The sequence below is a fragment of the Mesoplodon densirostris genome, chromosome 15, assembly GCF_025265405.1.
Source record: "Mesoplodon densirostris isolate mMesDen1 chromosome 15, mMesDen1 primary haplotype, whole genome shotgun sequence".
Classification (NCBI taxonomy): Eukaryota; Metazoa; Chordata; class Mammalia; order Artiodactyla; family Ziphiidae; genus Mesoplodon; species Mesoplodon densirostris.
This window is the reverse complement of record NC_082675.1, coordinates 35,776,095-35,789,771: the sequence shown is the minus strand read 5'-3', so window position 1 is coordinate 35,789,771 and position 13,677 is coordinate 35,776,095. Positions and strand designations below refer to the sequence as shown.

The 13,677-nt window shown below is 43.1% G+C and overlaps 1 protein-coding gene across 1 annotated transcript in view; it reads right to left on the bottom strand.

Moving 5' to 3' along the window:
- The window catches only part of MYOM1 (myomesin 1), a 139,081-nt gene that overhangs the window by 37,972 nt on the left and 87,432 nt on the right, over nt 1–13,677 (bottom strand). Inside the window, exons 20-21 of the mRNA XM_060118589.1 lie at nt 7,734–7,860; nt 3,815–3,999 (exon numbers count right to left, since the gene is read on the bottom strand). Coding sequence (XP_059974572.1) covers nt 3,815–3,999; nt 7,734–7,860 — 312 coding nt within the window. The remainder of the gene's footprint in view (nt 1–3,814; nt 4,000–7,733; nt 7,861–13,677) is intronic.

Genomic DNA, 13,677 nt, shown 5'->3' with positions numbered 1-13,677 from the left:
GCAATGAAAAGTAGCCCCCACTCGCTGCAACTAGAGAAAGCCCACGTGCAGCAATGAAGACCCAACCCAAAAATAAACACATAAATACATAAATTTTTTAAAAACGATAAAATCTTTAAAAAAAAACAGACAAGCAATTAACATGATTGTGAATTTTAGTAATTTGTGAATAGTCAAATATATTCAAATTCCAAATCCTCACTTTTTTTTTTTTTTTTTTTTTTTGCGGTACACGGGCCTCTCACTGTTGTGGCCTCTCCCGTTGCAGAGCACAGGCTCCGGACGCGCAGGCTCAGCGGCCATGGCTCATGGGCCTAGCCGCTCCGTGGCTTGTGGGATCTTCCCAGACCGGGGCATGAACCCATGTCCCCTGCATCAGCAGGCGGACTCTCAACCACTGTGCCACCAGGGAAGCCCCAAATCCTCACATTTTTAATTATCAAGAAGATGTTTGCTGAGGACCTATATTATATGTGTGCCACCAAGCTAGAGTTACAAGAGCATAAGAGAAGTAAAAAACATATATAATATGTTTTTATACAACAGTCCCACTTCATAATTTTTTGTGACTTTCTTTGGGTTCAACACAGTCTCATTAGTATTACAAATACTGTCAATATTTTACAAAAATGATCTTTTCCTTTTTAGAACATGTGACTTTTAAAAGCTATATTGTATTTTAAGAAGTTTATTACACACAAAGGGCACAATTTTCTCCCATAGTGTTGTGATGGAGATTAACAGCCAAAATGGGATTTAAATCAAACAAAGCTAGAATATACTTATTCAACTAAGCGAAGTGTTTGTGACCATGTATTTAGATGAGCTATGTATTAAATTGTTGGGGTTTTAATCTAATTATTTAATTGTACTGTGTTTATGGTAACAGAATGTCACTACTTATATAGTGATAACTTTCACTGGAGCTAATGGATTTTTGAAATGAATTTTAATCCATAAATGAAATTAGGCACAGGCTAAATGCATAAGAGTTTGATGTATTTAACGTAAGGTAGATAGATAGTGGGAAGCAGCCGCATAGCACAGGGAGATCAGCTCGGTGCTTTGTGACCACCTGGAGGGGTGGGATAGGGAGGGTGGGAGGGAGGGAGACGCAAGAGGGAAGGGATATGGGAACAGATGTATATGTATGACTGATTCACTTTGTTATAAAGCAGAAACTAATAAAAAAAAAAGAGTTTGATGTATTTAAATTCTATACTTAGAAATAATGCCAGGCAACTGTGGATCTACAGAAAGGAGCAGAAACATTTCCTTGTTGTGATAAAAATAGACCAGTTGCCAGGTACCTGCCACATCTGCACCTGCCACTTAGGTAATATGTGGCTGTGAGTCAGATTTCTGCCAACACGGCACAGGAAGTGAATCCACATCCTAGTGTCTAGTCACTGAGGTGACAGGCACACCCCTCCACTCTTCCATCACCGCAGGGGCAATGACTGCTGGCTTAAAGCACTAGAGATGCATTATCTATATCCCCCACCCCTTCCAATTATTCAGTCCCTCTCACCACATTGTCTCAGCAGATTGTAATTACCAGTCAAGAAGGAAGCATGAGCTCTGTTGGTTAAACCTTTTGGTGGATAGTAATGCATCTTACACTCTCTCTAGGAACCCCTAGACACTCAGTGCTAACGTGAATGGGAGTGCTTCTGGCAGAAACCGGTTAGGCCATTATGTTCCAGTGCCATGGTGCTAAAATCTCCTGTTCCTGGAGCTATATGTCCTTTCCTCACTTAAATTTGACAGATTAAACTTTTTAACATGCACATTTTTTCTCCATTTCAGGGCTGAAACTTTTCTGAATACGAAACACCCGGAAAAGTGACTCCACATCAAAATGGGTATGGGGACTATAGGACATCTCTACTTTTCTTCTTTATGCCTTTACTGCTTGAATTTGTCATCATAAGCATGCATCTGTTTTATAATCAGAAAAATCAGTAATTCTATTTTTGCTTTAAAAATTGTGGCCAGGGCTTCCCTGGTGGCGCAGTGGTTGGGAGTCCGCCTGCCGATGCAGGGGACACGGGTTCGTGCCCCGGTCCCGGAAGATCCCACGTGCCGCGGAGCGGCTGGGCCCGCGAGCCATGGCCGCAGAGCCTGTGTGTCCGGAGCCTGTGCTCCGCAACGGGAGAGGCCACAGCAGTGAGAGGCCCGCGTACAGCAAAAAAAAAAAAAAAAAAAAAAAAAAAAAAAAATTGTGGCCAAACTCTAAAGTCATTTCCTTACAGAAAGTTCGTCTTCCAGTTTGTGAGGGGCACTCAACCTCAGTCTCTCTCTTTCCCCTAAATTTGCCTTTCTTTTTCTTTTTTAAAAAAATGAGCGATATTAACCATTCTTTGATGTGTTTAAACTCCATTATTTTCTCTTCCTACTCATTTTTCCTGGGCTCTTGGTCCCCTTTGCTTGGCTTCTCACTCTCACTTGGTTTCCTGTGAGTCGGGCTCCTGGGATCCTGTGCTATGGCAGATGGAGGATTTGGAAGTCATGCTGGCCATAAGAACACACCACCATCAGCCAGTATGTGTCCGGCCTTTGTTTTACACTGGCCTTTGTGGATGTCTTTGTATCTAGAGGCCTCCTGACTTCTCTGGACAGCCAAACAGCATCCTAGGCTTCAGACCTTCCTTGACCTTTTCTCTTCCCCACGAAATGTGACCTTCCTTATCTCCTCATGGTTTTGTAAGGGGCTGGAGAGTTTACTGGCATGTGGGAAGCTGAGTTAATGGCATGTTGGATGTAATGGTTTAAGGGTCATCTCTCCTGGAGGGTACATTTACATCTTTTTATAGGGACCCCAGAGAGTGGCTGCCCTAACCCCAGAGGGTGGCTGACAAATGGTATGGACTTTAGTGGCAGGTTGACAAGAGAAATCTCTTAAACCAGGTATACTCTGAAAATCCTCCAAGGCCCACGCCCTGTGGGGCCATATTCTGCCAACAGATAAGGCTGCACACTGAATGCATTGTGAAGCTTCCTGTTTGACTGTGGTCATACAGTCACACTTCATTGTACGTAACAAGAACTGGAGTCATATTCCCCACAGTTTCTGAGGCCTTGTTGTAGATTCAGGGTCTCCAGATGCCACTGCTGACAATAGGGGGAAACATTCTTTTGAGATTTCTATTTGGTACTAGTGAGAGAGTCAGTGGCTAGAGCAGAACAGTCTCTGGCATATAGAGTTAGAAACTGGTTCAGTTGGAACACTCTAGAGGAACCTGGAAGGCAGTGACATGGAGAAGGGTGAGGACAAGGTCAAGGGTTGAGGCAGCTCATTCCTCTGGCCCCTGAGAGCTCATGTGAACACAGGGGTGAGGGGGCAGGGGAGGTAAGGCCGACCATGACTCAAAAGGATCAGCAGTTAAAGGCTTACAGGCGTGAACTCTATGAAAATAACACCCTCAAATCAAAAAACACCCTCAAAAAAATTCGAGGTAGGAATGAGAAGGTCACCTTTTGGAAATGGTAACATCTTAAGACTGTGAGTAACAAAAATGTGAGGTGGGTAAGTGGAGGAGGGACAGAAGAGGGAGGAGGAATATTTTCTAAAGCCAGGCAAAGGGATTTGGGTCAAATTACAAGCAAATTGTTTTAAGCATCAGAAACATCCCCAAAACCTCACCCACTGCCAAATGGAGTCCTACCAGGATCCCAACAGATGACACAGACCAGCACTGAGATGCTCTGCTTTATCTCACTGACTTTAAAGTTAACCTCATTAGAAGAACCCTTTTCCTTTAAAAAAAAAAAAAAAAAAAAAGATTTTCTCAAACTGTGAGCATCCTCTTACCTTCAGGTATGTGTTTTTCAGAGCCGCCTCATTGAGTCCTCGCCACTGGTCCTCTTTGGCACTGGCCTCCTTCATGTCCATAAAGTAGCCAGTGACCGGAGTCCGTCCCGAGTGGATCGGAGGCTTCCACTGCAGAACCAGGGAGGTTTTCCTGACTTCACTGTACTTGAGACTGTGCGGTGGTCCTGAGAGGGAAAGAGAGACTGATGTGTAACAATCATAATGCAGATAAGAAAACTCCAATGTGTGTAAACCTAGAACCACATTTAAAGTCTTAAAGCTGAAGCTGATGCTGGTGTTCTTCTTTTGTAAAATCTACTACTCCCATGGAAACAGGTATTCTGTGCTCATTCCATATCAGGTTTCCTCAACAGCTCTGTATCAGCCTATTAAGACCCTTTACGGGCAGCAAATGGTTAAGGCCAGTTCAAGGTGCCCTCCAGCAGCTGGATGAAGCCTTGCCCTCAGGCTGTCCTCAGGCCTGTGTTCCTCACCTTTTATCAGAGCAGTTTAATTTGGTTGCAGATTCAGTTTCAGATTATTTTTGGATGACAATCTGAAAATACCCCCCAATCTCAATTATGACGAAGAAAGCAACTTTCTTTGATGGCTTATGAATATAGAAAAAAATATATATTGCAAAACATATATCCCTCCCTCACTGGAGGAATATCTTTCCCGTAAAGCATATATCCCATATAGGGGTAAAAACAAACTACAATTGTGGTTACAAAGAACTTTCACCAAAACAAATACAATCAATCCCATGGGTCCTGAATCTATGCTAAACCCTATCAGGTACTTTACACATTCTTTTATCTCACCCATCCCTAAGACAATTAACAGAAAGCTCAGAGATGCCAAGGAACTTGATCAACCTGTTCAGGAAGGAAGCCAAATACTTCCTGTGTGTGCTCTTTGCACTCTTGGGCGAGTCCCATCTACTCACTGATGGCCTGCATCTTTGCGTGACTACAAGCTGCTATGAAGGTGATATAGCTATTTATTTTCTTTCTTTTTTTTTTAAAGGATATAGTTAGATTTGCACTTTATTTATTTAAATTTGTTTATTTATTGGCTGCGTTGGGTCTTTGTTGCTGTGCGCAGGCTTTCTCTAGTTGTGGCGAGCGGGGGCTACTCTTCGTTGCGGTGCACAGGCTCTAGGCACACGGGCTGCAGTAGTTGTGGCTTGCAGGCTCTAGAGCGCAGGCTCAGTCAGTATTTGTGGCACACAGGCTTAGTTGCTCTGCGGCATATGGCATCTTCGCGGACCAGGGCTTGAACCCGTGTCTCCTGCATTGGCAGGTGGATTCATAACCACTGTGCCACTAGGGAAGTCCCTTTATTTTCTTTTCTCTTTCCTCTTTTTTTTAAATAACAACTGGTTTCTAACCAACCAATCAAAAGCACCTGAACTGACTCACGGCGGCCTGAGAGCCAACTACAAGCGCAGACTCCATCGTGCTATGCTTTGGCATTTTGTAACTGATCACTCAGTGTTTTTTGGGCCCTTTACCTCAGCTTAACGGTCAGTGGCAATGAGTCATCCTTGTCTCCTGATGATGCCTTCTGTGGAAATAGGTTTAAATAACACCAGTACCTTACCCTGGTGTGGAGTGCTCTCTTTTGCAAAGGGCTTTTATGACCACTGTCCTGTGTCATCCTTAGGAGCCAGAGAGGCATCCAAACAGGTAGCACCAGCCCTTTCTTCCAGAGAAGGACCACTGTGCTGCTGCTTCCTACCCCCTCATGTCTTGGAATGAGCAGACCTAGTTTCCAACCCTAACTGCCACTTATTACCTGTGTGACCTCCTGGGTATCATTTAACCTGAGTCTGTTTCTTCATCCGACAAAATGTCCTAAATGCTCTCACCTATCATTAAGCTTTCTTGATGCATGGCTTGCCCAATACTTCTCAGTGAGTCAAGGGTGAATCTGGGAAAAGAGAGGCCGTGGGGGTGGAGGACTGCCCCGTTCACTTCTCCTCTGAGGTGGGAGCACTCACCCTGCAACCTCTTTTGCTAACTATATCTTTGTCTATTAAACCATTTTCCACAGGTCTGCTCAGAATTTCTTGGTCTGTGGTCATTCACATTTTAACTTTATTCAGGAACTGCAAGAATTTAAAAACAGACCCACTTTTGTGTAGGTGGCAGAAAGAACTTAAGAAATATCGCTGGCTTCAAGAAGGCGAAAGGAAAGCAGTGTGTTTGCCTCTTGTATTAACTGAAGGTGACTGAACTCTTGAACTTCTCTTGAGTTTCTCTTGTAATCTTTTTACTCACACCTGATAGAGATGTGATGCAGATGGACGCTCACTAAGTGAAGGCAAAAAAGATGGTTCTCCAAAGGCACTAAGGTTTCAAATAGAGGAAGCAGGTGGCACTGGGGGCATGGCTGGATCCACCCAGTGTGCCCAGTGTGGCCTGGTGTTCTAATGTGGTTGGAGCCAGTGCCATAGCAGTTGTTATACACGCTGAATATCCAACCCAAGTGGGAGAATTTAGTCATTCTGTGGCACTAAAGTACTTGGGTGTTTGAAGTTAGTGCCATTGGAAGCACAATAAAACCATCCACTAGGGACTTCCCTGGTAGTCCAGTGGTTAAGACTCCACCTTCCAATGCAGGGGGTGTAGGTTCAATCCCTGGTCGGGGAATTAAGGCCCCCCATGCCGTATGGTGAGGTCAAAAATTAAAAAAACGAAAAGCAAAACAAACAAAAAAAAACCCATCCACTGACTACATTGCTAGTCTGACTCTTAATGACTTAGTAAATTTGTTAGTATTCAGTCTTTACATTTGTTCACTGTTGTAGCTGTGTAAGAGTTAAAAGCATAGGTAAATGTTTCTGGCTTCTCCCCACTTTCATCCCTGCCCCGTCAACCACCCTCTATGACAACCTCCAAAGGAGAGCATTGCCAGTCCGATTCCAGGATCTTTATTGTGATGCAGAGTTGGAAAAAAGTTGACATAGAGAGAAAGGACTGGAGAGGTAAGTGGACAGATATAAGAGGCAGGAGGCCAGGACTTAAGCCCTAGGCAGGCATGTTAGGTCCCCTGTATGTACTGTGAAGAGCTGGGAGCAAGGAAGTAGGAGACCACAGGAAGGAGGCCACAGAGGCTGGGGCTGAGGAGACGGGGGAGGGAGGCTGATAAATGAAATGCTCTAGAGCAGTGGGAAAATGCACAACTTGGGAGTGCCAGAAGACATTTTTGAGAAATTTTGCTGGGGGATGTGAATTGGATGCCCTTTAATTGCCTTGAAGAAGACAAGCAAAGATTAGAAGTCCTTTTAAATAAACAAGTGGGGGGCTTCCCTGGTGGTGCAGTGGTTGAGCGTCTGCCTGCCGATGCAGGGGATGCAGGGGACACAGGTTCGAGCCCTGGTCTGGGAAGATCCCACATGCCGTGGAGCAACTAAGCCTGTGCGCCACAGCTACTGAGCCTGCGCGTCTGGAGCCTGTGCTCTGCAACAAGAGAAGGCCACGACAGTGAGAGGCCCGCGCACCGCGATGAAGAGTGGCCCCGCTCGCCGCAACTAGAGAAAGCCCTCACACAGAAACGAAGACCCAACACAGCCAAAAATAAATAAATAAATTTAAAAAAATAAATAAAATTAAAAAAAAAAAAAAAAACAAGTGGTATTCAAACTGTGTGCTTCCGTCCATCCTACTCCATGCAGAGGCTGAGCTATGGGGACTCTAGGATTTATTTGGAATATAAGAAATTTATACTCAGTTTTATATTGGTACCTATTGTTTCATAGTACTGTAGAAATATTTAACGTAAACACAAGGGGCTGAGAGAATTTGTCTCCCTTAGAAGCTGTATATGTACCACTTAAATTTAGTTCCAGGTTGTAGGTTCCATTGGAAGAAACTCTGAGCCTCAGTGCTGAGACATGGTCTTCCTGGTTTACCTGGAACAGCAATGGTCCACTCTTCACATTTGAAGCTTGCGCTTACTGCCGAGGGTGCTCCCAAGCCAGCGATGTTCATGGCTGCCACTTGGAACTGATATACCATGTTCTCCTTCAAGTTGCTAATCTGCAACATGGACAATATCATGGATAGTGAGTGTTTCAGGTTTGTTTTTCTAGCGGTTCAACATTTTATTTATTTACCTCCTGTGTTGGACATACTCTAGGGTGACCCCCCAATGAGTCACACCCTTTTCTAATCTCCCCTTGCATTGGGGTGAAACCTGAGACTTGCTTCTAGCCAACAGAACATGGCAGGGGTATTGGAATATGAGTCCTGTGATTGTATTATATCATATGGCAAAGGAAGAGGGATATTTCAGATGTAATTAAGATCCCTAATCAGTTGATTTTGAGTTAATCAAAAGGAAGATAGATTATCCTAGGCGCACCCGACTATGATATTGTGATTTATAATAAGACATATATATTTGGTTTTTGTCCCCATTCCTGGCACAGAGCTCCTAAAACACTTGGAATTTCCTAAGGGATGAGAGTTATAAAGTATCTTTTGTTATGTTAATGAGATGACTTTTGGAAAGCACCTAAGGATGGGGACTGGTTGCCAAGGGAACCAATCATGTGATTAAAGGGTGGGAACTTTCAGCCTCATCCCAGACCTCTGGACCTCTGGGGAGGGAAGATGGGCTGGAGATTGAGTTCAATCACCAATTACCAATGATTTAATCAAGCAAGTCCATGTAATGACGCCTCCATAAAACCCCAAAAAAGCAGGGTTCAGACAGCTTCCAGGTTGGTGAACACGTGGAGGTGCTGGGACAGTGGTGGTCTGGAGAGAGGATGGAAGCTCCATGCTCATTCCCCATATCTTGCCCTATCAATCTCTTCTATCTGGCTGTTCCTGATTTATACCTTTTATAATAAACTGAATAATCTGGTAAGTAAAATGTTTCTCTGAGTTCTGTGAGCCACTCTAGTGAATTAATCAAACTCAAGGAGGAGGTTTTGGGAAACTGATTTATAGTCTGTTGGTCAGAAGCACAGGTGACATCCTGGACATTCAACTGGCATCTGAAGTGGGGGCAGGGTTATTCTTGAGGGACTGAACCCTTTACATGTGGGACCTGAGTCTATCTTCAGGGAGACAGTGTCAGAATTGTGTTAAATTGTAGGACACCCAGCTGGTGTCCGAGAAGTGTTGTGAGTGTGAAGTAGTGTAAGAGCAAAGGAGAAACACACAAGAGGGAGAGTGAGTTTTTCCAAAGGACTGACTTAATCAGATAGAAACTCTTAAAATGGGGTTTGGGCCCTGCCTAAAGAGAAACACTGTCCTGATGGCCTTGAAGAAGTAAATACTGTTTTTCAAACTGCTTAGCCACTCACATTTGGAGAAGGACAGCCTCTAGGAGCTGAGGGTCTCAGACCTACAGCTGCAAGGAACCGAATTTTGCCAACAACAGTGAGCTTAGAAGAGGTACTCGAGTTCCAGATGAGAATGCAGTCCAGCTGAAACCTAAGTTGCAGTCTTGTGATACCTTGAGCAGAAGACCCAGCTAAGCCGTGCCTAGACTCCTGACTCAAGGAAACCGTGATACCACAAACAGGGACAGTTTGTCGTAGTTTGTTACACAGCAATAGAAAACGAATGCATGTACAGATGAAAATTAAATGAATTCTAATCTTGGAATCAAAATACTCAAATTCTTGTAATATTTCTGCTCTTTACTGAGTGACCTCATATTTTCTATATCCCTCAGTATGAACTGGGTTGTTGTGGGGGTAAATATATGTAGTAAAATACTAAATGTGAAAACATTTGCAAAATAGAAATGATGGAATGTATTAATGTGAAAAAAATCCATGAACTAGGCTTTAAAAGAGGAGACAATGAGTAGGACATACTCTCACTCCCTCTTGCAAGAACAACTAACTGTTGAACAATCATCGACAGGAAGACACTGCAACTCACCGAAAAAGATACCCCGCATCCAAAGACAAAGGAGAAGCCACAGTGAGAAGGTAGGAGGGGTGCAATCACAATAAAATCAAATCTCATAACTGCTGGGTGGGTGACTCACAAACTGGAGAACACTTATACCACAGAAGTCCACCCACTGGAGTGAAGGTTCTGAGGCCCACGTCAGGCTTCCCAATCTGGGGGTCCAGCAACGGGAGGAGGAATTCCTAGAGAATTAGACTTTGAAGGCACGTAGGATTTGATTGCAGGACTTCGACAGGACTTGGGGAAACAGAGACTCCACTCTTGGAGAGCACACACAAAGTAGTGTGCTCATTGGGACCCAGGGGAAGGAGCAGTGACCCCATAGGAGACTGAACCAGACCTACGTGCTAGTGTTGGAGGGGCTCCTGCATAGGCGGGGGGTGGCTGTGTCTCACGGTGAGGACAAGGACACTGGCAGCAGAAGTTCTGGGATGTACTCCTTGGTGTGAGCCCTCCCAGAGTCTGCCATTAGCCCCACCAAAGAGCCTGGGTAGGCTCCAGTGTTGGGTTGCCTCAGGCCAAACAACCAACAGGGAGGGAACCCAGCCCCACCCATCGGCAGACAAGTGGATTAAAGTTTTACTGAGCTTCGCCCACCAAAGCAACAGCCAGCTCTACCCACCACCAGTCCTGGCCATCAGGAAACTTGCACAAGCCTCTTAGATAGCCTCATCCACCAGAGGGTAGAGAGCAGAAGCAAGAACTACAATCCTGCAGCTTGTGGAACAAAAACCACATTCACAGAAAGATAGACAAGATGAAAAAGGCAGAGGTCTATGTACCAGATGAAGGAACAAGATAAAACCACAGAAAAACAACTAAATGAAGTGGAGATAGGCAACCTTCCAGGAAAAGAGTTCAGAATAATGATAGTGAAGATGATCCAGGACCTTGGAAAAATAATAGAGGCAAAGATCGAGAAGATGCAAGCAATGTTTAAGACCTAGAAGAATTAAAGAACAAACAAACAGAGATGAACAACACAATAACTGAAATGAAAACTACACTAGAAGGAATCAATAGCAGAATAACTGAGGCAGAAGAACGGATAAGTGACCTGGAAGACAGAATGGTGGAATTCACTGCTGCAGAACAGAATAAAGAAAAAAGAATGAAAAGAAATGAAGACAGCCTAAGAGACCTCTGGGACAACATTAAACACAACAACATTTGCATTATAGGGGTCCCAGAAGGAGAAGAGAGAGAGAAAGGACCCAAGAAAATATTTGAAGAGATTATAGTCAAAAACTTCCCTAACATGGGAAAGGAAATAGTCAACCAAGTCCGGGAAGTGCAGACAATCCCATAGAGGATAAACCCAAGGAGAAACATGCCAAAACACATAGTAATCAAATTGGCAAAAATTAAAGACAAAGAAAAATTATTGAAAGCAGCAAGGGAAAAACAACAAATAACATACAAGGGAACTCCCATAAAGTTAACAGCTGATTTCTCAGCAGAAACTACAAGTCAGAAAGGAGTGGCATGATATACTTAAAGTGATGAAGGGAAGAACCTACAACCAAGATTACTCTACCCGGCAAGGATCTCATTCAGATTTGATGGAGAAATCAAAAGCTTTACAGACAAGCAAAAGCTAAGAGAATTCAGCACCACCAAACCAGCTCTACAACAAATGCTAAAGGAACTTCTCTAAGTGGGAAACACAAGAGAAGAAAAGGAACTGCAAAAACAAACCCAAAACAATTAAGAAAATGGTAATAGGAACATACATATTGATAATTACCTTAAACGTGAATGGATTAAATGCTCCAACCAAAAGACACAGGCTTGCTGAATGGATACAAAAACAAGACCCATATATATGCTATCTACAAGAGACCCACTTCAGACCTAGGGACACATTCAGACTGAAAGTGAGGGGATGGAAAAAGATATTCCATGAAAATGGAAATCAAAAGAAAGCTGGAGTAGCAATGCTCATATCAGATAAAATAGATTTTAAAATAAAGAATGTTACAAGAGACAAGGAAGGACACTACATAATGATCAAGGGATCAATTCAAGAAGATATAACAATTATAAATATATATGCACCCAACATAGGAGCACCTCAATACATAAGGCGACTGCTAACAGCTACAAAAGAGGAAATTGGGCTTCCCTGGTGGCTCAGTGGTTAAGAATCTGTCTGCCAATGCAGGGGACGTGGGTTCATGACCCAGTCCAGGAAGATCCCACATGCCACGGAGCAGCTGGGCCCGTGAGCCATGGCTGCTGAGCCTGCGTATCCAGAGCCTGTGCTCCGCTACGGGAGAGGCCACAGCAGTGAGAGGCCCACGTACTGCAAAAAAAAAAAAAAAAAAAAAAAAGAGGAAATTGACACTAACACAATAATAGTGGGGAACTTTAACACCTCACTTACACCAATGGACAGATAATCCAAAATGAAAATTAATAAGGAAACACGAGCTTTAAATGACACAATAGACCAGATAGATTTAATTGATATTTATAGGACATTCCATCCAAAAACAGCAGATTATACTTTCTTCTCAAGTGCACATGGAACATTCTCCAGGATGGATCACATCTGGGTCACAAATCAAGCCTCAGTAATTTAAGAAAATTGAAATCATATCAAGCATCTTTTCTGACCACAGCACTATGAGATTAGAATTCAATTACTGGGAAAAAAACTTAGAAAACACAGACAGGGTTTCCCTGGTGGCGCAGTGGTTGAGAGTCCACCTGCCAATGCAGGGGACACGGGTTCGTGACCCGGTCCAGGAAGATCCCACATGCCGTGGAGTGGCTGGGCCCATGAGCCGTGGCTGCTGAGCCTGCGCATCTGGAGCCTGTGCTCTGCAACGGGAGAGGCCACAACAGTGAGAGGCCCGCGTACCGCAAAAAAACAAACAAACAAAAAACCCCAAACCCCACAGACACATGGAGGCTAAACAGTACGTTACTAAATAACCAAGAGATCACTGAAGAAATCAAAGAGGAAATAAAAAAATACCTAGAGACAAATGATAATGAAAACACGACGATCCAAAACCTATGGGATTCAGCAAAAGCAGTTCTAAGAGGGAAGTTTATAGTTATACAAGCCTACCTCAAGAAAGAACAAAAATCTCAAATAAACAATCTAACTTTACACCTAAAGGAACTAGAGGAAGAAGAACAAACAAAACCCAAAGTTAGCAGAAGGAAAGAAATCATAAAGATCAGAGCAGAAATAAATGAAACAGAAACAAAGAAAACAATAGCAAAGATCAATAAAACTAAAAGCTGGTTCTTTGAGAACATAAACAAAATTGATAAACCATTAGCCAGACTCATCAAGAAAAAGAGGGAGAGGACTTAAATCAATAAAATTAGAAATGAAAAAGAAGTTACAACAGACACCACAGAAATACAAAGCATCCTAAGAGAATACTACAAGCAACACTATGCCAATAAAATAGACAACCTGGAAGAAATGGACAAATTCTCAGAAAGGTATAGCATTCCAAGACTGAACCAGGAAGAAATAGAAAATATGAACAGACCAATCACAAGTAATGAAATTGAAACTGTGATTAAAAATCTTCTAACAAACAAAAGTCCAGGACCAGATGGTTTCACAGGTGAATTCTATCAAACATTTAGAGAAGAGCTAACACCCATCCTTCTCACACTCTTCCAAAAAATTGCAGAGGAAGGAACACTCCCAAACTCATTCTATGAGGCCACCATCACCCTGATACCAAAACCAGACAAAGATACTACAAAAAACGAAAATTACAGAAAATTCACTGATGAATATCGATGCAAAAACCCTCAACAAAATACTAGCAAACAGAATCCAACAACACATTAAAAGAATCATACACTATGATCAAGTGGGATTTATCCCAGAGATGCAAGGATTCTTCAACATACGCAAATCAATCAATGTGATACACCATATTAACA